Genomic DNA, 26,422 nt, shown 5'->3' with positions numbered 1-26,422 from the left:
ACAGCGCTTTCACAGAGGCTCCCACCCCACTACTGTGTCTCAGTTGCCCCCGTTTTCTGAGGGAAATGTACAGTATGCATTTAAAACACTGTCCAAGGTCGTGTTTTTGAGGATTTGCCACATCTCCCGTCACCAAAACAAAATTCTGGTTTAACCTAGAAACTATTTCTTTTTTTTAATCTATAAACTCTTAAGTTTCTTGCTTTCTCAAGAGACCAAAGTCTCTCTTTTCTCTTCCAACAACCCACATTGTGGGCAATGGGGCAGGTCATTCTGAGAATATCCCGTGCCAACGACGGGTGATTTTGCCAATTAACCATGAGGGTGCCAAATGCTTTACTAGACAATAGGTTGAGTTTTAGTGATTTCCTCTCAAAATGAATATTCCCTTTTTCCAATAATAACATAAGAAAAGTTCTGAAAAAAAGACTCGTTGGTGTGTTTTGGGGACTCCAATGGTCAAGTGAATTTAGATTCAATTTTAAAAGATCTTAAATCTCTAAAAGAAAGCCTTTAACGAACAACCTGTTTGCAATCTACACATTTGTAGATATTTGTAGATTTGTAGGTATTTCTAAGTTCAAATTTTTCTCAGTTTCTTTTGGGATCAACACTGAAACTTAATGATGAGATCTTGGAACAGAATTTTATTTGCCAAAAAAGCCTGGAGCCCACCAGTCTCCAAGTACAGCGATGGCCACCGAACATTTATTCCCATCTTCTTTGCAATTCCAGTTGAGGGGAAAGGTCCTTCATTCTGGGGACAAAAAGTACATACTTGGCTTTCAACAAATGTCAGTTAAAGATATAAACATGCCCGAATTCATTTAACAACTTCTGATTTAGATAGCAGTTGTTAAGGAAGAGTGGTATGCCTGATAGGATTTGATGAGAATGGCACTTTACCTCTGTGTTCCCCAAACCCAGACTAATCCTGAGAAAAACATCAGACAGATCCCAACAGAGGGACAATCTACAAAATACAGGCAGCCCTCAGAGATATTGTGGGTTCAGTTCCAGACCACCGCAATAAAGCGAGTATTGCAATAATATGAGCTGTCATCTTCTTGCTGGTAGAGGGTCTTGCCTTCAATTTGCAAAAAACTCAACGCCCGTGAAGTGCAATGACATAAAGTGTGCCTGTACCTGACCAGTATTCCTCCTCCTCAAAACTGCCAAGGTCATCAAAAACAAGGAAATTCTGAGTAATAGTCAAGAGGAACCAAAGGAAACAACTAAATGTAATACGGCATCCTGGATGGATTCTGGAACAGAAGCAGATAGTAGAGGGAAAAGTAAGGAATTTGAATAAAGTATGGGCTTTAGTTAATATTAAAGTATCAATAATTGGTTCATTAATTATGACCAATGTACCATACTAATGCAAGATGTTAATTGAGGAAACTATTTATTACAAAGGGTGTGGATTATAGGCTGGGAACTCTATCTTGCAATTTTTCTGTAAATCTCCAAAAATAAAATTTAGTGAAATAAAAAAATGGGTGTTAACACATTCATTTGTTTTGAAAACAGCACTTCAAGTACAACAGACATAGCTGCATTACTCTTGCAGTTGGACAAAGCATGAACTCAGAACAATCCCAGCGCAGTTTCGGCAATTTTAAAAGAAGCACAGAGAGAAAGGAATGCTTCCCCTTTCCTACATCAAAACATATTGTGAGTCTGAGACTTCCTTAGATGAAGTCCACACCTCCATCTTTAGTGAGGAAAAGTTTATAGAGTAATATTAAGGCAAAGTATGGTTGGAGATCTGCCGAAATAGAGATTACTGTGCTTTTTAAGTCACTAGATGAAACTTTTGCTTTCAAATTTTAAGTATCTGCTTTACACTTTACATTTATCAAACTGTCAGTTTAAATAACATCATAGTATTGAATAGTTTATAAAAGTTTATTAAATGGCAGTAATCTTTACAAAGCAAATATTAATAGCAAGAGGCAAAATTTTTGCAAAATATGTACAAAAGTAAAAAGCCTTACTGAACTAGCAACTCATTTATAAAATCAAACCGTTCTTTCATTTGCAGACCTACTTTAGAAATAATTTATTGCCAATCCTGAACTTAAGCACTGACAGTAAATAATTTACAGTATCAGATAATGTGCTTTAGTTCCTGGAAAGTTATAAAAAGACACATGTATAAAAAAATCCTAAGCCGCAAATACTTTTATACAGAACTAATACACAGCATGTTTTGTTGGGTACAGTATCTATGAGGTTGTTACAAAGTATACTTTTTGATAAGGTTTCTTGTGGTAAATGAGCTTTCACCACATTAGTACACAAAAGCCATTTAAGACATTTTATGCTTCTGCTTTCAAGTAAGAGGTAAAGAAAGGGTGAATAGTATGGTTTGTTGCATTGTTATATATACGAGGTCTGACAATTAAGTTCGCGAACTCATCCTAGAAAAAGTGCTACATACCTCATTGCTGAATATCGCTATGGTCACCTTCGAAGTACTCCCCTTGGGAAGCTATGCACCGATGCTAGTGTCTAGTCCACCCTTCAAAGCAATTTTGGGACTCTTTTTCTGGAATGGCCATCAGAGCTGTTGTTGTATTACCCTTGATGTCATGAATGTAATCAATTAAATGTCTTCAATATTTCCTTTGTCTTCAGGTAAAGAAAGAAGTCATTGGGGGCCAGATCAGGTGAGTAGGGAGGGTGTTCCAATACAGTTATTTGTTTACTGGCTACAAACTCCCTCACAGACAGTGCCTTGTGAGCTGGTGCATTGTCGTGATGCAAGAGCCATGAATTCTTGGCGAAAAGTTCAGGTCGTCTAACTTTTTCACGCAGCCTTTTCAGCACTTCCAAATAGTAAACTTGGTTAACTGTTTGTCCAGTTGGCACAAATCCATGATGAATAATCCCTCTGATAGCAAAAAAAGGTTAGCAACATTGGTGCAACAAGTTCGTGAACTTAATTGTCAGACCTCCTACTTTCTAAGAATTAATCCCTACCCGTCCCCTCCCTTTTCACCCCGGGTACCATCAAATAGGCATGACCGAGGACAAATGCATCACTTACTATGGCAAGAAATAAGCTTTCTAAACACAATCCCAATTTAGATACCAAGTAGCATATTTCTATTATGACTTTTACTGATGGAAAATTTATGCATAGTGAGTCCTAGCATACTTTGATCCATCTGGAAATTTTCATCAACAGCAGACATGGACAGGGCACACAATCTTTCATCAGTACAGAAAATACTGCCCTATCTTTAATGCTTTTTGGTCCATATAAGCTCTGGCATTTGAAATCAGGTGGTTAGACCTGGATGATACAAGAATGAATATATTTATTTAAATGCTAACTATACATTCAAGTACAGACATAAGAATGCTAGCGGTACAAACACTGTACTTCAAATGATGTTAATAATCCCTTACCAGTCCCTAAGGCTAATAGTGACTTGTTGGTACTTGAAAAAGCCATGAAGTCCAACTTGTTGAAAATGTTTAGGTTTAGACTTATACTTCAGTCTCCAACACAAATTTATTAAGCCCTAACCTCGTACCGTAAAATAATGGGTATGCACTACATCACTTGCTTTATTTGGAACGTGGAGACACACACACACACCCACTCACATACAATCCCTCCCTTCTTCATGTTTACTAGACTGAAAAGCCAACATGCTACCATTAAAAAATCAATACTATTCGCCAAGCAGCACAACACATGGACAGATCGTCTGCAACTAATGGAACTTAACCTGTTGGAATGAAGGGAAGGAGAGAGAAAGGAACAGGCGCTAAGTCAGACCTCCAACTGAAAAACACATGTGCACAATTTCTGTTCTTGTTTCCTCAAATAAAACTAAAAGAAATGAAAAGGTAACAGAGTGACTTTCTCTAGATTTATTAGAGAGTTTGTTACAAATATTTGATGGAGCTTTACAGGCATGATTTCATGGAGTCAAACAAGAAATTAAGAGTTAACACTGATATTCAGCCTTCCCATTACACATACAGAAATAATATTGCTACAAATTGCAATGGAGAGAATCTTGTTTCAAATGGCTTGGTTTGCGGTTTTGCCTAAATGTATCATTATATAATGAAAGCACCAATTTGAGGGCTTCTCAAATAGTGATTTGACTTTCAGAACATAACAAAACATAACTTGGTAACTTTATTCATGTAAATAAGGCATAACCGGATATATGCGTTAATGCTGAAAATACATTTTATCAAAAGCATAAATACAAGTATTTGGGTATACATTGGAAGTTAAGATTTACTCATTCTTTCTTACAAAAAGTTATAGGGCATGTGATTTCAGTGGACTCTAAATCAATACTTCCAATCAGTTCTTGTATTAAGGTCATCTTACTTCCTTCTAGTTGAAACCAACGACTGCCACCAACTGAACAAGGATTTCCCTAAACAACCTCACCTGAGAGATTCACCCAAAGATCTTCTCTCTATGTAAAATACATGCCAATAAACTTCCAAGAAAACAAAACAAAAACGCATCTTTTTCATTCCACATTCCCTTCTTGGGTTGCGGCTGTTCTCTAGCCATCAAGAGCCTTTCCCAGACAAAAAGACTGAAATGAAGATCTCAACTTAATACAGTATTTGGCAGAAAGCAACAATTCCTTGTATTAAAAATAATTTAAGTGGCAGAGACACACCTTAAATTACTTGGATCTTTAGAAAACACTTAACAAAAACTTTTCCCTATAAAAATCAAGGCCCAAATTCGTGGTGTTCTTTGATTTATAAGGCAACTCTGTATACTATAAATTTCTTCAAGGTCAAAAAAGACACTTGTGTGATTTTTTTCATAGCAACTAAATGAGAAGACATTCAGGTTTAAGAACAGAATGGAATGAAGAATTAGGCACATTTTATTCCAAATCATAACTGTAAAGACTTAGAAAATCAAACACACCAAAGAATTTTGTATTTAAATTACTTTTTCAGAGATTAGAGGGAAATTGGCATAGTGAATACTGAGTGCCCTTTCAACTTCGCTGAATTTCACCTCCCTCTTCATCTAGTGGTGTTTCAAAAGGATCTGGTTTTCACGATAGGGTAAAACGACTCCTTCACATGGTTTAAAAACATAGCACATAAAAAGTGTGGGCTAAGATTGAACCTTACAGTTCCACTCTCTCAACGAGTGTGCCATGAAATGTAAGTAATTTACTACCTCAAAATATATTCTAGATATTACTATAAAAGAATGTTGACTCTGAGACATCACATGCACATGGAAAGAAAACTGCAAATACCCAAAATAATACCACATCTATTTGGTGTTTTAACATGTCTTGGTTGTAGTCAACATGGGGAAACGTGATGATTTCTGCTTTGTCAGGCAATTTTATGGTTCATATCACAGATCTTAAATATAATGTAAATAGACTAAGTTTCCTCTTTATATAGGGAACTTACTTTAGCCTTCGCTGGAGTTAAACAATGTTCTGGCCATTCAATAAAGCTATTTGCTAAATTTACACAGACTGCCACCAAAAAGTCAGTGTTACTGAACACATCTTCAGATATTCACTAGCACTGACATAATTCTTAGTCTGTGGATAGAAACAAAGTATTCTTTTTGCCAAGCAGCACTAGATATAGACTATGCCAACATGCATGAACTGTACTATGAACACCTGCATTATCATGTAGGGCTACAGGCCTGTAGGTCATGTATTAACCAAGGCAAGGACACACTGCAAGTGACTATGGATACCATGAGGGTGGAACGCCAAATGCAAGACAAGTCAGGTGTGTGAAGAACGATCCCAGGTTAGCTCACTGAAAAACCCTCCTCATACTAGACAGCAAGACAGGCCAAAAGCCACTGTGTTATGCTGGAAAGGCTGGGTGAGCCCTAATGTTGACCCATCTTTCCAGAACTTTCTAGCCAATAAAATACCTGAGAACATGGTTAGCTATACAGTAAAGTGACAGAGATCACAGTCTTAATTACAATTTTCAGGAAAAGGAGAGAAGCTGCCATACTTCGCAAACTGTCATCAGCCTTGTACATCTGTTTCTCTAATCCAATTCTAACACCACACATGACCTACAAGGCGGTATTTTGAGTACTGCAAAACAGCCATTCTCATGAGTCTGCTACGAATATACTTGTAATGGGTACTTCGTGAGTATTTGAATTTGGTTAAGTGACGGAAGGGGGTCAAAAGCAATCAACTTCTGATGTCAACTAAAAAAGTTACTCCTTATTCTTAGGGGTATCCTTAAAACATTCAAAATGTACATCAATGAGCTGGAATTTCATACAGACATGTACATACTGTCTCTTTCACAGACACACCAAGATTGAACAGAAATCTGAAATACCTTCTTGAATACTGTGACAAGAAAATACTGCCTTTGGCCAGCTCCAAATGAACAAAACTATCCCATAAATGCCACAGTCTGAGCTGATGGGAACAGACAGGCGAACAAAAGAAAGATGTTTGTGATGGCATAACAATGATTTGCTACAATAAGGCCCCAAATCATCTGAGACAGGATTGAAAAGACTGAGAGTAAAACACTTAACATTCTGGAAAAGGCTGTTTATTTAAAAAATTCTGTTATCAAGTTTCTTGCAATTTTTAGTTACTGCTATGGCCAGAATGTTTCACATATGGCACATTTTTCCATGATATTTAAATATGAGAAGGGTAAATGGTATTTCACTACTAACTTTGACCAAAACACTATATATGGCACTTGCTTGCCTTTTGCTCCCCCCCCAGTACCACTGGTGAACGTCCTTTACCATGACACCAGAAATCCTTATGTAAACTTTTAAAACACTACAAACATTACCTTTAGAAACCACAGAAACTGAAAAACAAAACAACTGTTGTGTCTATAAGCAATTAAAAATACATGAAGGCTAAATCTGTGTAAATCTATAGAACATTATTCCTAAGTTCAAAATTTTTTCCAACAGCCCTTTCAAAGTAAGTCACAAGTGTAGAAAGCCAGGCACAAGTGTAGGGCGAACAAAAGATATCTCACTTGTTTTAGAACTGAATATTCTTAACCTCATACCTACAAATATTTAAGGACACCTTCTATACTTGGCACTACAGAATTCAGTTTGAAAAGTGGAAGAATTGAAAGCCTGAAATATACCTTGAGGTTTGTCCGGAAATGACAACTCCTCTCTAAATGGAAGCCATAGTGAGACAGATCAAAGCCCGAGTTTTAGCAGATATCCCCGGTGCATTACTCAGCAGTTTTCAGCCACAAACCCAAGTCCACAGAGGAAGGACTAAGATTTCGAAGAAATTAAACACAGAATCAAGATTTTTCTAATTCCTGTTGTAAACTATTTAAAAAAAAAAACCAAACAAACAAACAGAAAACAATCCAAAGGACGAAGAAGGAATTAAAAGAGCAAGTCTTGTGCGTGTCACTGGAGCATAAGCTGCTTGAGGTTGTCATGAAGAATAGTATCCTTCACGTCCCGGAAAACCAGGCGGATGTTTTCCGTGTTGATAGCAGTGGTGAAGTGGTGGTATAAGGGCTTCTGCTGCTGGTCCCGGCGCTTGTTCCGGAAACATTCCACCAGGAATTTTTGGACGTCTCTTAAGCAGTGGGGATCCCCTTCAAATTCTAAGAAATAGTCTTTGATGCTCACAATTCGCACCTTCTCCTCAAGCAAATCTGTCTTGTTTAAGAAGAGAATTATGGAGACGTTGCTGAAAACCCGGTTATTGACAATTGTTTCAAAAATGTTCAGAGATTCTGTCAGGCGATTGGTCAGTCGATCTTCCATAAGCACCTGGTCAAATTCACTTGAGGAAACAAGGAAAAGTATTGATGTCACACTGTCGAAGCATTCAAACCAACGTTTTCTTTCTGATCTTTGACCACCTACATCAACCATTTTAAAAGGAACATTTTTAATTTCAAAGTCGTACTCATGAATGCCTTTGGTGGGTCTTCTGGCAAGCAGAATATCTTGTTGTGATGGAATGTAATCCTGGAAAAGAAAAAAAAAAATTTTAGACTCAGCAATCCAAAAGTAATCAGAATTGTTAATGTTCTAACTGATCTAGTGAATGGATATGCAAACAAAATTATCTTTGTAAGGACACCTCCTGATAACAGTAAAGCAGCAATACTATTATTATTCTCATTATACAATGCCAAGATATATTACAATATTAATGTACAAAGACTCGTTCGAAATTCACTGCCAATGAGCGACGCCTATTTTTTTCCACCCCTCCACGACTACTCAAACTGAGGTCTCATCTCCCAACTGTCCTCATTCCCCTGCCCACTGCTATATGTACTGTCAGTATGACTCCTCGCCATTCCCCACTCTTAGTTCCAGCCAAAGTGACCTCACGGCTGGCACAGCCGCCTGCTCCCTTACTCCTCTAACGGCAATGAGGTCTGAAATGTCAATTCCCAGAAATCACTTCTCAGTTCACAGATCTCTCCCTCTCTCCCCCTTCCACCTCCTCCCCCCCGTTCTAAACATTTCTTCACTGTGTACCAGCCTTCGTGACTAAGAGCTTCTACACTGGTCCCTCCATGTTACCACTGCTGCTACACGACACGTATGGAAAATACTTCCTATCCTACAGCTAATAAACCGAATACACTTTAGGCCCCTGCCTAGGTTTGTTCCCAAAGTACAGTGTAGCTGGGTTCCAGCTTTCTCATCTACTGACACAAATACTCCCTTACTCTGTCAGCACCTTTGCCTGTGAAATGAAGGTGGCCATCCCTGGCCTACCTGCCTCTGAGGGAGAGTTTCAGCAAAGATCAAATGAGCCTTTCTCTGTGAACAGGATCAGTCAACTATAAGACCTTGAAAGGATGGAAGCTGCTGGTCCCACAAGCGACTACTCCCTGACAGCACACTTCCTTATGCAGTCAGTGTGACTGGTTCTTTCTCTTTTCGGGCTAGTATTTTCTAAGACCTCTGACATCGCTTTTTTGGCAATACTGAAGAGGATGGCTTTTAATGCTCCTCATCAAGGTCAAAATATTTTTAAAAATCAAGGCAATATTTTAAAACAATGCCAACTGTTATTCATAATGCTGCATTTTATGCCTTTCAAAATAGTGCAATATGATTTTGAAATGTCATTACAATGCAAATACTTATCTCCTAAAAATGGTACCCTGGAGTTAAGAATTCAAGAAAGTAGGCAGTTCTCATTTATCTGTAATCCACAGCCATTTATTAAGTAACTCAAAGACTCCAATAAATGGGTTGGTGCTTCCACATGTCCTACTAGCTTTTGTTCATTATAATCAGCATACACCCACACAATTTTTAGCCTCCCCGCACTTTGTGCCTAACATTTTATCATGAACTGTTTTACATGCTGATACAGCTGTATATCATTTTAAAACAGTATAAAACACATTGAATGCAGTAATGTGTTATCATTTACATAAACATTCTCCTAGTGGTCATTTAGGTTGTTTCCAATTTTTGATTTAATTAATAGAAGCGCTGTTACATTAAAATTCTTGTGCAAAAACTTTTTTTTTCCCTTTTGGATTATTTCCTGAAATTAAATACCCAAGAATAAGACTATGAGGTCAAAGGTTATGAACATTTTGATGACCCTGGATACAACACCCACTGCTTTCTAGAAAGGTGGTACCAATTTACAGTGCACGTGTATGTGTGACAGCTGCTTCAGAAACATGCCAGCCCTGAGTTATTCTTTTTATAAAAATTTTCTAATTCCATAAAAATAAAAAGCTCTTTATTATTACCTAATTAGGAGCTAACAATCCAGTTAGGATGCTAAAAGCTAATTCATATGAAGCATAAAACACAGGACAATGTAACGAAATGCTAAATGGTCTGGCAGTAACAGTGACTAGGACTATGGATCCAAAGCCAGTGTCCACAAACTAGTTGTGTGACCTCGGATAAGTCACTTATCTTCTCTGTCTCAATTTCCTCATCTGTAAAATACCACACATAGCATTCAGAGATGCTGTGAGGACTAAATGAGTTCAGTGCTTACGAACTGTGTTACGTGTTCCTAAACCAGCTGTTCCTACTGCATCTGCCGCCACCATCGCCACTGCTACAGAGGGAAATCGAGAAGGCTGTGATAGCCAGGGAAACTTCCATTCAAGTCTCTCGAGTCACATTTATAAATGCTCCCCACTCATCTGCACTTGACAATCTATTCACAGACACAACATATTCAGTAAGAAAACTCATTTTCATCCTTACCAACTCCTCTAGTCCAACTCACATGCTTTCCTTTCTGCTTCCTGCTCTACCAACACTGACCGTGTCCTGTAAGCCTCCCTATGACCTTGGACTCTTCTCTACCATTTTCTATCTTATACTAATCCTGTTGCTCCTTCTTTGAGTCTTTCTTACATTTTCCCTTTCCTCTTTATTTCCACTGTCCTCATTTTTTTTCATCTCAGGTGTGGATTACCATCTCTTCACTGGTTTCTCTGCCTTGGATGTCTCGTACCTCTAGCTCCTCCATCTCTGAGCCTCCCCCAGACTAGCCCTCCTGCACCATGACTTCAGAACTTGCGCGTATGGTGCAACCTTACTTCATCAGATCCCAATCTTGCTGAGCAGCTTTCATGACCCTCCTGACTCCGTTTTCTGGAAGCAGCTCCACAGAGTTCAGTCTCACCACGGAGGCTAACATCAAGACCTGCACAGAGCTTCACGTCATGATACCGTTCCATGTCCACGGACTTGCACAACAGTGCAAGTGCAATGAACAAGGCATCCAAACACAAGCTCCTACCTTCTAGAAACCTGTTGTTATGAGTTAGAGCCAAGTGCCTCACGTATGATGTGCCGCCTAAAACCAAACACATCCAGCTGTCTCTCATCTTGGTGGGCTGCATCTCCTATTTCCCTATCAGGTGGCTCAGGTTCACTTACTCTCACTGGCTAGCTCCAACTTCTCCAGCCAAAACATCTCTCCCCGCTATGAACTAATAATCAGTATTATTTAATTGTCCTCTGCTTGTTTTGTGTATATTAGCTATGTCTCTGATTAGAATGAGTTCCTTAAATACAGGGATCAGAGAAAAAAACAGCTACGACCACTGAGCCCTGATGACGTGCAAGGCGCTGTTCTGAGAGCCTTACGGGGTGCTATGCACTGAATTGTGTCCTCCCTCCCAAATTCACATGTTGAAGCCCTAACATCCAATGTGATTATATTTGGGGATGTGGCTTTTCGGAAGTAACTAAGATTAAATGAGGTCATATGGGTGGAGTCCTAACCAGATAGTATTTGTGGTCTTATAAGAAAGACAAAATTTCTCTCTCTCTCTCCAGGAGTATGCACTGAACAAAAGCCTGCAAAGACACAGTGAGAAGGCCACAGTCTGTATAAGCCAGGAAGGGAATCCTCACCAGAATTAACCGTGCTGGCACTTGATCTTGGACTCCCAGCCTCCAGAATAGTGAGAAATAAATGTCTGCTGCTTAAGCGCCCCCACTCCATGGTCTTTTGTTATGGCACCCCGAGCAGACTGAGACATGAGGTTTATTTCATGTAAATATCCCATAAGCCTATGAGGTCAGTTCTCGTACTATATCTACGATATGGATGGAAAAACTAAGGCTTAGAAACGCCTAAGGTCACACAGAGCCAGTCTGTGATGGAACTGGAATTAGAACCCAGGGGGGGCTGTACAACCCATGTCCTTGACCCTGTGCTGTTCCACCTACCAGAGTCATGGGGCTTGGCACACAGCAGGGCTTCGATGGCCCTGGTACTACAGTCAGAGATGGACACGCAAATGCATTCTGTGATCCTGTAACTTATCTAATATGCACAGAATGGGTGCCCAATCTACAGCACACCCAGGATTTTTTCTCCCCTCCTTTATAACTACCTACTCATCACAGTACTTTTCTTGTCTTCGTCTAGATGTGGCCTCAGAATTATTCTCAACAAAAGACTCTAAGTAGCTAATACAAATTGACTGGAGTTGGCCTCGAGTCATTCATTCACAAGCTATTTGTTTGGTGCCTACCACGTGCCACGCCTAGGCATCAAGAACTCAACTCTTCACAGTCAAGAGATGAAGTTCTTGCCCTTATGGAAAGAGGTAGGTAAAAGGCCAATAAACATGTAAACAAACCAACGAGAGTAAGAACAACGAAATTTGAAAAAAGCAAGGGCTGATGATGAAAACAAGAGGGGATCTACTTTGAGTGGTGTGCTCAGAGAAGGCCTATCTGAAAAGGCAAATTAAGGAGAGCAGATCAAGTCTGCAGTGTCTGGGTTGGAAAATATGAAATAACTCTTAAAAATTAGTTTATCTACTAAGGCTTCTCTCCATTGGCCTATACTTAGGCTTATAATCTGACCAGATGGAAAAGTGACAATGAAATAATAATAAAAGTTTCTTAATAAAAATTTCACTGATGAGGGCTGAGGAAACACACATAAATAAGGAGATCTCAATTTCTGGAACACCTGTGTCTAGGAAAGAGGCAGGAGAAAAATACTGGTTTAAGGGTAGACAAATGCAATTTAGCAAAATACAAAATAAGGGAAAATACAAAAATTATCCTGCAAGAGCAAAAAGAAGGTGCTTTTTCACATGTCCTAGATACATTAGTACATTACTTTCCTATTTGCAATGGGTTTCATTTTGTGCTTCCCTTCACTTATATTTTTATAGTAACAACTTGAAGGAATCCATTAAGACTGTATTAAAATTTATAACAGAAATTTGCTGCAAGAGGAGGCAAACAAAGCCACACTAAATTTAGCAGGTAACAAATGACTCTGGGGCAATGGCTTTCAAACATTTCCTAAGTATCAGAAACCTTTCTTCCGGTTAAGTCTCCTGCGTGAGTGTGATATGGAGAACACAGTGCAGTGCGGCAGCTCTACCCACCGTGGGCCTAGGCGGCCAGGGCCAGGCAGTGCCAGCTGAGCTGCTGGCTCTGTCGGGTACGTGCAGGAAAATCACCACCTCTCTTCCCAAGGGTGACCCCTTCTCTTACATCGTGGTCTTTCTTCAGCATCTAGCCCTCCTATGCTGTAACTCAACATAAAGGAGTCCCGAACTGGGAAATAACATTTGCTGAAATGTTTTTAAATCAATTAACTCCCCGTTTTCTTCCTGTTTCTCTTACAAAAAAACCCCAAAAGGACACTGAAGTAGCACAGATAATGTACAATCTCATTTTTAAACATAAACTTCTTTCCCTAAACAGTTTTAGTTTCCTGAAGCTGTGGACAGGGCATTCCTTAAGGAAATGGCAAAGATCTGGATAGTAGAGGGAGAAAAAATGAAGCAGGAACAGTCAGCATACCATCACTAGTTAAAAGGAAGAAGCAAAAAGCTTGATACATAATTTTTCTAAATTCCCTAACACCAATATCCTGACTACTGTTTTCAAATGGCAATAAAGATTCAGTTTAAAAACTTACTGGTTCTCCAAGTTTATCCAAGTTATCCAGGAAATATTTTACAGATTCACCCTAAAAACAAGAAGAAAACAAAGTTATTAGGGCTGAGAAATGGATGATTTTGTTACAACAGTTTATATTAAATTGTCTGGTTGTACACTTAATCCAAACATCGTTTGCTGAGTCACCAATTTCAGACTCAACAGCTAACCCCACTAAAAACGTGTAAAATGCCGGCCTCAGTGACAGAGTGCCACAGCCTGGTTAATTTCACAAATGCTTCACATAAGTGATACCCCCAAGTGATCATCTCTTTGGACAGGACTATATGTATGCTTCTGATATCACTATCTATGCATCCAAAGGGAAGATGTAATTAAAAGATGAAACTGCTTTTGAGATAAATACTCGTATACATCTACAACTAAAACTTAAGTGGGATTCTCTTTGTCTACGTTTTTCTATCTTAAGTTTCTACCAGCGGCATTTATCTTCAGAAACAAGAGCAAACTGGAGATGAAGTGAGACCACCACATAAAAAAAATCTCAGGAACAGGCACGGCCTGGAGACACACCTTGCTCCAGAAAATTTTGAATAATCCTGCAAGCTTCCTGTTCTCCAAGAGGTCTTTTCCTGGGTGACCAGCCCTCTCTCTCTGAGCCCAGATTTCTATTGGACCTCCAGGCAATTTCAAGTATCTAAACTGTATGAGAATACATTCCTAAAAGGAAACAGTTGAACAGAGGACAGATAAGAGGGTAGTAAGCAGTGGTAGATGATATTGCTGTTTTTCTGGACCTGGAATATTGGTACAGTTTTTACAACATCTAAAGATGATTTTTAGGAAAGAGGAAAAGAAAAATCTTCAAGGAATTCATTTTAGGTTAACAAAGAGATGACTTGGTTACTCCTGTACAAATAGTTTGCATTATGTCATCTATTTTAATGAAAAAATATTTTTGTGTTTGGATGGATAACATTTTATAGGTCAAAGGGAATTTAACCTTAATCTTTAAATAACATCAATAATTACTTATAGGATTGTTTGTACAACCCAACTGAAGTTTAATATGTTCATTGATCGAATACTTATGTAATGTTAAATGTCAGAAGTGAAATTTAACACATTTCAAAAAAGGTGTTTTTTGACTGGTAGTAGTGTTGTATATTGCACTTATTGTCTTTTTTCTTGATTTTAGTATTAACATAAATTCACTGTGGAAAGTTTGAAAACTGAAAAAAGGAGGAAACAGGCAATAACCACTAATTCCACTACTCAAAAAACAGCCAGTGAACATTTAAGGATATTTCCTTCTAATCACTGTTTGTATATTTAACATAATTGAAATAACAGAGACAAGTCTGCATCCTAATGTTTCCACTAAGTAATTGTAAGTAAATTCCAATGGTCAAAATAATCCCCACTATTCATGCTAAAAAGTTAAATAAAATCACTAAATATTGGATATTTCAGTTTCTTCCTTTTTAAGTAAACAGTTTATATTTTAAAAATAAATACTGCTGTGATAAACAGCTTAGAGTACAGCTGTATGTGCTCTTGAATTATGTTCTTAATGATCTCAGAAGAATTACTAAGGCAAGGAGGTTAAACATCTTTAAGATACCTAGTACTTACTTCCACAAATGTTCTCCTGATTCTCTCCTATTCAAGAGTTAAAATGACTGAGTTTATTAATAGTGAAATTATGAAGATAAATTAAGCCAAGATCATATAAGAGTGTCCTGCAGATCCTTCTATAATAAACTAAGGTACAAACTCTGAAAGATTCCACATTGTGATGACTGATGCTTATCATTTTAGGGACCCCAGAGCAAGAGAGCTCTGTTTAAAACAGAAAATTACACTTTCCATATCCAAATCAAGAATAAAAATTCAACTACACAAATATTTATTTCAGTTAGTATTGCTGTTTATCTTAACTAATGATCGAATAAATGAAAGTTAAAGTACCCTTAAGATGAACACATTATCTAAAGCAGTAAGACCTCCTCCCCCTCTTAGAAAATAAATGTTTATACCCAATCCATTGTTTCTGAGGGTAGAGGGAAATTGGTATATTTATCCTAGTGATGTTGAAAATTCACACAAACTTTTTACAAACTTGTAAGTATAACTCATAAAACGTGTAATGAACTCTTCTTGTCCATTCTAAGGAATTTACTCAACTTAAAATGATACAAACAAAAAGACATTTTACTCTGTGCCACTTATGATAGCAAAATTTAGAAATTCATTTTCTCACTCATTAGGAGAATGATTTAATAAATTTTGGTATACTAACAGTGACATAAGTCATCGAATAATTATTTTGATGTAATTGCAGCATATGAAATATTTATACCATTAAAAATGTTAAAGTAGCAGATTACCAAATGAATGTCCATTAACAACCACTTATCCAAAAGTTTTTTTGTAGTAAGCTTGGCCCCAACACTCATTTGGCAGCAAAACCTGACCTGAATTGATGTGAGGTTCTTTACAGTCTTTATTCAAATGTTTTGCTAACATTGTGGATATTACATAATCAGCACATGTACTGTATTATCTTTTTGAAATCCAAAAAATACTTAATTCCATAAAAATCTGGACTCAAGGAATTATGATGAGAATGCATCTGTATTATGTATGCTTTGATTTTAGCTATTTATAAGATGGAAAAGGTAACTTTGTGTGTCTATTAGTGCCTATATTCCATTTTTTAAAAAAGAAAAATTGTCCCTATTTGATCATCTCTTGGTATATAAATATAAAAAAATATTTTAAGTTATTTACACTGAAGCTTCCTGATTTAACCTTCTTCCCTAAGAAGGAATATCTCAGATCTTTTGGGTTCAAATTACTACATGTCTTTGTTTATTATGAATTCATAATCTCACCAAAATCAAACAGTAATAATTATAGAAATATGCATGTGCTCCTACTATTAAATTTCAACTTCTAGTGAAGAAAGTTTCATTAGTATTATTTACGAAGTCTTTTGTGCACTCAAGACTGTATAAAATTGAATTAAAAATATTTATTATTCACTTTCAAACATTTGAATAGATGAATACATTTCGGTTTAAAATAACTTCTCAAGTAAAAAAAAAAAAAGATGTTAATTCACAATTTTTTATCAAAGGTGATACCAATCCTTCCATTAATAAGAAAACAGAGTGGAGACAGGAAAAGCTTAATAATCTTTTAATACAAGGACGGGAAACTAAAGCTTCATAAAAGTAAGCTGCTTTGAAACAAACGATTTTAAGCACACACGAGTGCATGCAAATGCACACGTGCATGTGTGAACATGCAGACGCTATAAAAGGATACTTTTTTGAATTAGGTAATTTAGAGAAAATTTCTTACAACAGCTTTAAAGAGTTTTACTGAAAAAAGAGAAAACCTGTCTTTTTACAATCTCAAAAAAATATTCCAAATTAAAAAACATAAAATGTATGTTTTTTGCAATTTAACCATGAAGGACGTGGAAAATGAATCATGACATCTCTGTTCTCAGTAAGCCCGAGAGCTTCTGGTAGTCGCCTCCTGTTTGTGCATTAGTGCCCTTACGCAAATTTTATACCTAGTTCAGTGCCCAGCACCTGGTAGCCGCCTCTCCTTCCTCCCCAAAAGTATTTAGTGAATAAAGTATGACATACTAGAGGAAAATTTCTCCAAAATATTTTTTCCTAAGTTTCAGAAGTGATCAAAAGTCTTCTAGCTAGCTAGCTGTTTCATATTAATGTTACGGGAAAGATGTGAATTCCAGTCTAAACTTCTCCAGGCCTCAATTTAACCAACAGTAAAATGAGGAAGTTCTGTGATTCAATAGATAATCACTGAAGTTCTGCCCTAGGCAACAATTTCAGTTTGTACAACTGATTTAAATTTAAGTTCTCCTTTCTTTAGATCTATGTGTCTATTTAATCTTAAATTCACTTCTGTTGTGACTCATTTTTCGAGTTGTTCGAGTTGCTCAGTCTCTTGGCTAATATAGAAGATAATTTCACGTATTGGGCAAGAAACAGTATGTGTTTAAGACTCACTTTTTGTTGGTTATGACTTGAGACTATTTTAACTTTCCCCAGCCTGTTTTATGTTACTGAAGGTAATTTCTAATAAAATTCCAAAGAAAAGTCATTTCATACTCACGACTTTTTAAGTTTAAGATGTTTTATGTCATCCCTTGGTTCTTTCTCTGTTCGGAATACTGAGATAACTTTCTAGGTTACTGTAGTTAGGCCTGAACAGTACAAAGTAGCATGGCACTCTGAAAGTCTTGTGGGATTTCTTTACCCTGTGGATATTTATGTTCCACCTAAACAACGGCATAGCAGCCAGTGGACTTGGGTTCTAGTCACAAGATACGCTATGCGATTGACAAAGCCAATGAACAATGGTGAGCTTAAGTTAACTGAAGAATAAAATGCTAGATGAAATTAACTAGCTTCAGTCCCTTTGAATTTAAAAAATTCTATCAGTTCTATGAACTAGCTATGTCGTATGAACTACAACTAGCTAAACTAGAAATGGCCTCAAGGTTGCCCCACATTCACCAGAATCGTGTTATAAAAATACTGTCTTTGCTTGCAAAGACAAAATGGGTCAGAAGCCCTGAGTTTAAAGGTATCAGAAAGGCTGAGAAAGAAAATTAGAAAATAATATCTGGTAGACAATGTGCAGTTATAGTGAGACTTGGCAATTTATCTGCCCAGTTACTGAACTGGAGACAAATTTATTCAACGCTGTCTTCTGCACAGCCAAAATATATTCAGGACAGGATTTAGAGTATACTACTTTAAAAAGCCGTAAAATTTAAGCTGGGCAGCCAAAGAATACACAAGAAGAAATTATCTGCTTTTTTAGAAGAATATACTCAAATACTGGCAGCTTTACGTTAACAGGAAGGGGGCAACTCTACTTATACAACATAGGTACAAAGCAGAGATTTTTAACTTTAAAGTTTGATCTAAACTTCTAAAGTCTACAGACATAACGATCAAACACAGGTTTGTAAAAAGCAAGGCATACGTATTCTAAAAAGCAATTTGGCAATATGTAACAGGAGCTTTAAAATGGTTCTCCTCACAGTGCAGCAGGAATAGTATGTACAAGTACAAGTGGCCATGAATTACTGCAGTGGCAGAAGGAAAGGATGGCTGAGAGCCACTGGAGTATTCCTCCCATGTTTCTACATTCTAAACCAAGGATCCTCCGATTATGACCCACAGGCCAAATCTGGCCCACCCACTGCCTGTTTTGTGTGGCTCATTTCTAAATGGCTAGGGGGGAAAAAATCAAAAGAAATGTTGTGACCTTTGAAAATGATATGAAATTCAAATGTCAGCGTCCACAAATAAAACAGTATTGGAACACAGCTATGCTCATTTGTCTGTGTACTGTCTGTGGCTGCTTCCACGCCACGGCAGCCACGAGGGCTCTCCCGACAGAGGCTCTCTTCACTTTGCACTACAAATTGCACTGACCCAGTTATAACTTGAAAATGCTTTTGAGTGTCACTGGTATTGCTGCCATCTCATGACTTTTTATTGCTAGTTAGTACACATTCATCAAACAAAAAGCAAAAAAGAAGACTTTAAATGCCATGCTTTTGAGGTACAATGGAATGTGGATAATTTTGATATCAAGTTAGATGGCACTGTACTTATTATGCAGTGACACTGTAACTATGCTAAAACAAGATAATGGACGTCAACATTACCAGACTTAGCACTCTTCAAAATAATCCCAACTCACAGGAAAGCAATGGTCAGAAAACTTAACAAAATTTTTCATGGAATAGTTTATTATTCTTCGCAGCAGAATTTCTCCACAAAAGCAAAACATGAAAAAAATGAGACTGCAATCAAAGTAAGCTTCCAAGCAGTTCATATTTGTTAGCCAAGCAAAGACTACCATTTGCTGCTCAGTTGTTTACTCAAGAAATCAATGCCAAGTTTGAAGTGACGAAACAATTAGCCTGTATGAATGGTTAGTGTAGAAGAACAGATGAGAATGTTTTCAACGAATCTGAGAAAACACTAGATCAGCACAACCTGTACGTAATATGCTAGGGTGTTACAACAGATGGTGGTAAAACTGTGTGGAGCAGAAAGGGGGCAAACTTACAAAGATTGTGAAAATGGTTATGCGTTGTATTATTCACCAGCAGGTACTCTGTGGGAAAAATATAAATCTATCATATATTATCGAACCAGTAGTGTCAATAATAAATTTAATTTGCTTTCATGGACCTGACCATCAGTTCCACAAATTTGTCAGAACTAGAGGCTGAATGTGCTGACTCACCCTGTTACACAGTTTGATGGCTTAGGAGAGGTAAATTTTTATCGAGATTTTTTTGAACTAATGGATGAAATCAAATTTTTTCCAAACAAGAATCATCTTCAAACACTAATGTAGACCACTGAATGGCTTTGGAAATTAGCTTTAGGGAAGACCTGGACATATTTCTTTGTGAATTCAACCCAAAATTAAAACGCAGAACAGTTTTTGCAAAACATACAGTGGTAAAGTCAATTCAATGACTAGTATTATTTGAATCATACACAATATCAAAACTGCTTTATACACTTCATTTGCTGTCAAAAATTAACACAAAGCAAGGCCTCCATTCTCACACAAATTTATAGCCAATATATATTTTCAAAATCGGATTATAGCTCCGCAGCATCTTTCAGACACTAGTGCAAGTGCAAAGGAAATTTCCATATTTCAAAATCCTTTTAACAATGCAAGGAGGAGCTTCCACCTAACCTTCCATCGGAAATGGTTAATTTTCAATGTAAATGACATGTCAAGAGGCAAAACTGGAGAAGAACATGACAGGATTCTACATGAGTAAACGTCTTCCAAGCAGTGACTATGCTCTGTTAAAATCATACTCACTTGGCAGTACCTATCTGTGTGAAAAGACATTTTCAAGGATGAAGTGTGTAAAATTTCATCACAGATCAGCACTCATGGATGAACATTTTGTAACCGATTTTGATAGGGAACACTAAAACTTTGAATCCAATGAAATAAGATATTATCCCTCTCCCAAAGAATTCCATTCTTCTTATTAGTAAATCTATATTACAAAACACTGGATACAATTTTATTATTATATATTTTGAGTTTCATCAATGAAAAAAATTGTGGAAATCTGTGTTCTCTTCTTACCTAAATACCCACATAAAAGCCCTTGGATTTTATCTCTTGGCATGTGAAGTCTAAAGTATCATACTACCTGACCATTCACAGAAGCAGTTTCCTGACTCTTGTTTTCGACCAATGGTTCTTAATCCTGACACTGCATCAGAACTGCCTAATGTGCTTGTTAAAAACCCGTATTCCCAGGCCTACCACACATCTACCAAATCAGTAACTTAAGCTCTAAGAGAAGTCTGATGTAGCCGTCTCGTGAGTCTGATGCAGCAGTCTCTAGCATCAGTTCAGAGCTGGACATTCAGCTTACTCAAAATTGGACTTTACATTAATTTCATCTTTTGGTGCTGATTACACCCAAGTAGCTGTTTGTTTAAGCCTTGTAAAAATGCCAAGAATATTAAAAAACTAGATTAGAAATTTATTTAGCTTTATCTTATTGCAAAAGTAGATTTCAAGCAACATTTACATTTAATTAGGACTTACAAACAAAATATCATGCCTTCATTTGACCTAAGTTATGACATATAAACAGTAGAATTAAGTCTACAAATAGAACTTTCCTTTTCTCTTTTTAAAAATTGATGTGGTAAATCAGACATACTTGACTACAGTTCTAGCTGCCTTCCTCTCCACCTCCCCAGAGCTTATTTTCAAACATCCACCATAGTCCATGGTTTTCAAAGCTAACTCGGAGATTTTTGTGGTTAAAAATGAATGAACCTGGTACTCTAGTTGTAACACTGTTAAGCTGCTATAAAAACGCAAATGAGAAAAACTATTAGAATTGCTTCTTATAGTTTAACATAGGATCATAAGGAACTTAAAAACCTCAACTAAATTTTCAAAATCAATTTGCTTCTACAACAGACACCAAAACTTTGCATGATTGGTAAATAGAGCAATTGAAAGTGCTTAACAAGCACTCTTATCTTTTTACCTGGTAAACAGGTAAAACTTAATGCTGTGGAATAAAAGGGTCAAATAAAATTCAAACAACTGCACTCTATAAGTAATGCATCAGATTTTAGTTTGGTACTAAAATGAATTACCATTGTTTAATCTTGTAAAATATTCAGAATTTAATTGCAAGCCAATTAAGTAGTCTGTAAATGGCAGAAAGTTCACTGTGAAAAAAAATAAGTCAATTAGAAAAAATAAAAAAAGTGAATTAAAAAGTATCCTATTTTTATGTGTTGAGGCCCTTTTAGTTATGAGACTAGCATCACCTTAATTTTTTGTTTAAAAGCATGACAGTGCAACACATTAAAAATTCGGAGCAAATCTAGATGTTTATGGTATTCTAGGTAAAAAAAATAAAATTCTGAGAAAATCTATACTACCAAGATAAGTAAGCAATGCGAAATTTCTCTTTTGAAATCTAAGTATACACGTGATTCTGAAAATGACAGTGTGACTCAAAGTTAATATCCAGTTTCTCTTTTATATAAAGAACCAACCACTAGTAAAGAACTATAAACAGCAAAACATTTCCTAGTACTAGCAAACTACAAAATAGATGTTTGTGTTCTAAAATTGCTAAATCTAATGGTTTCGAGTGGCTTACATATTTTCCATACATATTAAGTCCTTCTACTTGCAAGTTTGGAGTATTTCAAAAAGGAAAAAAACACATCAAGAGATAAGAGAAAACTAGAAAGTTCTGTTTATTCCTTAAATTAATTACAATTGGGAACTGGATTGCTATATCGTATTGCATCTATTGCCGTAAGGCTTTTGTATACCTGTAATATGCCTTTAATTTACATCAGTCTTTTAATCCCCAAACTAAGCCAGCTCAAAATGTTTTCTGAATATTTATTAAGCAGGCTTTATTAAGCATATGTTTGGAGAAATCTATTCAATAGGAAACTTATTAACTTGCCTTTAAAAGTGACTGATAGGTTTTTTTTTTCTTTTTTAAAACAGGACTTTATTGGGGAACAGTGTGTATTTACAGGACTTTTTTTTTTTCTTAATTGGGGAACAGTAGTGTGTTTTTCCCAGGACTCATCAGCTCCATCCAAGTTGTTGTCCTTTCAATCTTAGTTGTGGAGAGCACAGCTCAGCTCCAGGTCCAGTTGCTGTTGTTAGTTGCAGGGGGTGCAGCCCACAATCCCTTGCAGGAGTCAAACCCGTCGTTGAGAGCATGTGCTCCAACCAATGAGCCATCTGGCCACCCGGGAGCTCAGCGGCAGCTCACTGACTTCATTCTAGTTGTGGAGGGTGCAGCTCCCTGGCCCATGTGGGAATCGAACCGGCAGCCCTGTTGCCCAGAACTTGCGCTCTAACCAACTGAACTACCTGTCTGCCCCACTGATAGGTTTTTTTTTTTAAAGAATGTCACATTTGTATACACTAGTAATTTCAGCCCTGCAAATATCTTAGTGAAGCCACATCTAAATAAGGAGCCTTTAGGATAATAGTCTATGTACAGACTTTGTGCAATACAAGTTTTTCCATCTAGCATTTACTTATATAAGTTTAATAGTAAGAATCAAATACCAAATATAAATAAGGTACAAAATGAAAATGTTGGTTAATGAATTAAGACTCTTCATTTCAATCTAAGGAAACTAAGGCAATGGCTAGCAATAAATATAGAAAGTAATATTATTTAAAGACTCAATTTCTTATCCTATGTGTCCTTTCTCTATTTTCTCTTCATATATTCACATGAAAATATATAATATAACAAGATATTGCTCTGCTCACATTATTTATCTGAAATCTAAGATTACAACATTCTACTTAATTCCTTCAAGACAATAAACATAAAAGGAGGCCGAATTATATTTAAAGAGTTTGTTCATAGCTGTAAAATGACTCAAAAGTAAAAAGATCATGGAATCTTACTATTTCAAAAATTTGAAATATACCACCTCTGTAATGGGTTCCATGTCTTTTTCCCTTTAATTTTAACTTCAAAGTAAAATAAAAGAGAGAGGCTAGTTTTACACACTGGGCAGGCATCGGCTCTCCTGGTGCTCAGAACCTGCCATGGCACACTTTCACGGCTTTCATTTACCACCCTTCCAACATTCTCATTGTGCCTGGTCTTCACAAAGGACCTATTTTATTGTTCCTTATCTTTGAGATGACCTACTTTTTTGTTTAATGACTTTCTGTACTCATTTTTCTCTGGAGAAAGTATTATAAAAGTACTGATGTGACACACAGCACGTGTTTTTAATAAGGGTAATATTGTCATCTTTATCATTGAAGCATAAAGTACTACCTACTACTCATGCCTTTTTGTTTGGTTCACGAGAAGCAAGACAGTATTTACTTTAAGAAGTAGAAGCTATTTTCTTTTGCTCTGTATATAGGTCAAAATTATGTAGACTCCAATTAAATGCAGAGTTTCAAATTTCTTCTGAGCATTTTCTATGCGCATCACTTAAAATTTCCAAAAGAGCCAAAACTAATCGGTTACAACACAAACCACCCCAATATTTGAAAACATTTTTCAAATTAAACACTTTTTCAGATTAATCTAATAGAGTTTATAATACCCTAAATAGAATTTCCAGAAGAATACCTGTCTAATTTAGAAAATTAATTTCAATTCTTTCTTGCATATAAGCTATAAAAACAAACTAGTGGACAAAATTAGAAATAAGAGATTTTTGGAGAGAATTAAGTTATCATTTTACTTTGTAAACTGCCTTTCCTTGCCACTGCTCACAAATTAATAAATTCCTTTCTATATCAAGATTTTCGATTAGACTTATAGCCAAAATAATTGAAGGCTAACAATCTTAGTTTTCTGAGTGTTCCTGTAGTCCCACCAAATTCCAATTTACACATAACACAAAAGGTACACAGTTTAGTAATTCTCCTACTATAGAAGTCACAAAAAAGAAGAACCTTATTTCATTAATGCTTCATCCTAGAGAGACTAGAAAAAAGGTTAGCTGTATGTTTAATAAGTATTTTTGGATACATATGTATCTTATGCATTATGTATCTAATAATTATAAGCTATTTAATTTTGTTATCTTAAGTATCAATATTCTCAAAAGATTACAACCCCCTTTTTAAAATAATACAGGTTTCAGAGTGGAGGCCAGTATTTCTTTTAAAAGTCGCCTTCTCTAAGAAATGAAATACAAATTTTAAATGTGAAGAAGGAGTTTAATATTGCAGAGATGTACTAACTCTGACGTGATATATCATACTGCTCAACAGGTCAGCAATATGGTAAGATTTAGGCCATATTTATTCCGTGTTACCATTTAGCATTACCACTTTCTGTTCATTAAAAAACACAGGAAAGAATTTTCCATTTAAGTCAAAAATTCACATCCATTTCTAGAAGAATGCCTTACCAGTCCTCTAAGAAAATCACCTCCTCCAGGAAACACTAATGTTGCAACATTAAATGAACAGGATATAAAACTGTACAGAAAAGTTTATCTCAACATCCAATACTGTATTCAAATACCGGAAGGAAATACACCAAAATGTCAACAAAGATGTCTTGGGGTGGTGATAGCAGTGGCTAACGAGATGGTTTTCTACAATGGACATACATACATGTTTTAAAATTTAAATTTTTTAAAAAGCTCCTAATTTGGATTCTGGAGCCAATAAGTAATTATCTCAAAAAACAAAACAACTTTCCTACTTCTCTGTTTTCACATAACAGTAACAATCTTACCCTGTTTCCCCGAAAATAAGACCTAGCCAGACAATCAGCTCTAATGCGTCTTTTGGAGCAAAAATTAATGTAAGACCCGGTCTTATTTCACTATAATATAAAACTAGGTATAATATAATATAAAATACACAATACCAGATCTTATATTAATTTTTGCTCCAAAAGATGCATTAGTGCTGTCAGGGTAGGTCTTATTTTCAGGGAAACACAGTAGAGTTCTGAGAAATTCCTAAAGGTTTAAATACTTTCTTGAAAGGGTCAATCATATACAATTACAACAATATATAAAGAAACATTCAGCTTTGCCAGAACTAGAACCTTTCAATAGTAAATTTTTTGATTCTACAAAAAAACAAACAAACAAAAAACCTCAGTTGTTAAAAAAGAAAAAAAAAGTACAGTTTTCCAACACAGGTCATACTTCCCAAATCTAGTTTCAATTCCCCTGTTATCTCAATCGAGGGGCCTACAAGAGCACTTCATAATACCCAGAAGTCCCTGTCATACACATCAGAAAGAAAGTTCTGCTCTATGATGTGCTACAACAAATCTTGAAATCCCCACAATTCAAACATTACACAATAATCAACATTAATCAATAAAGTAATTCTACGCCTAAGATCACACAGATGAGAGGAAAATCCACACCACTTTATTCCCAGGTTAGTGTTCAATCCCTCATCGCAAGCTCTCACTAGCACAGAAGTTCCACAAGCCTACACAAGCACTAACTCCCATCAGACAGCAAAGCAACACAACCTGTGAATGTTTTAAACAATGAAGAAGGTGGGAAATAGTTCAAAATTTATTATACTGTTATATCAGTTCCTGTTTCCAAGTCACTATTCGATTAATTGTGTCATTAAGGGCTACAGGAAAGCAGGGTAGCGAGTATCAGACATGGACTACGTAGTCCTACAGCCCTGAGTTTGAACATGGCTCTATCACCAAAACTAGCTGTGGCCTTAACCTCTACGGACCTGTGTTTTACGTACAAAATGAAGTGAACTGGGCTACACGTTCTTTCAGGTCTTTTCTATGTTAGTAAACACTTAGTGATTCTGTATAGTCTTGGCAGCAAAGCAACAACTGCAGTATACCAAAGCATTTATCATTATTATTTATGTGTTCCCCGTTAGACTGAGAGTCTCCATGAAGACAGCCAGGCAGTTCTTGAG

General features: G+C 36.5%; 1 protein-coding gene across 1 annotated transcript in view; it reads right to left on the bottom strand.

Annotated features, from left to right (window-relative positions):
- Positions 1-3,876: 3,876 nt before the first annotated feature.
- Positions 3,877-26,422, bottom strand: part of GNA13 (G protein subunit alpha 13) — a 36,473-nt gene continuing 13,927 nt past the window's right edge. Inside the window, exons 3-4 of the mRNA XM_033090243.1 lie at positions 13,428-13,478; positions 3,877-7,993 (exon numbers count right to left, since the gene is read on the bottom strand). Coding sequence (XP_032946134.1) covers positions 7,421-7,993; positions 13,428-13,478 — 624 coding nt within the window. The 3' untranslated portion in view covers positions 3,877-7,420. The remainder of the gene's footprint in view (positions 7,994-13,427; positions 13,479-26,422) is intronic.

The sequence above is a fragment of the Rhinolophus ferrumequinum genome, chromosome 21, assembly GCF_004115265.2.
Source record: "Rhinolophus ferrumequinum isolate MPI-CBG mRhiFer1 chromosome 21, mRhiFer1_v1.p, whole genome shotgun sequence".
NCBI lineage: Eukaryota > Metazoa > Chordata > Mammalia > Chiroptera > Rhinolophidae > Rhinolophus > Rhinolophus ferrumequinum.
The sequence above is the reverse complement of the archived record's forward strand: the minus strand, read 5'-3'. Positions and strand labels throughout refer to the sequence as shown.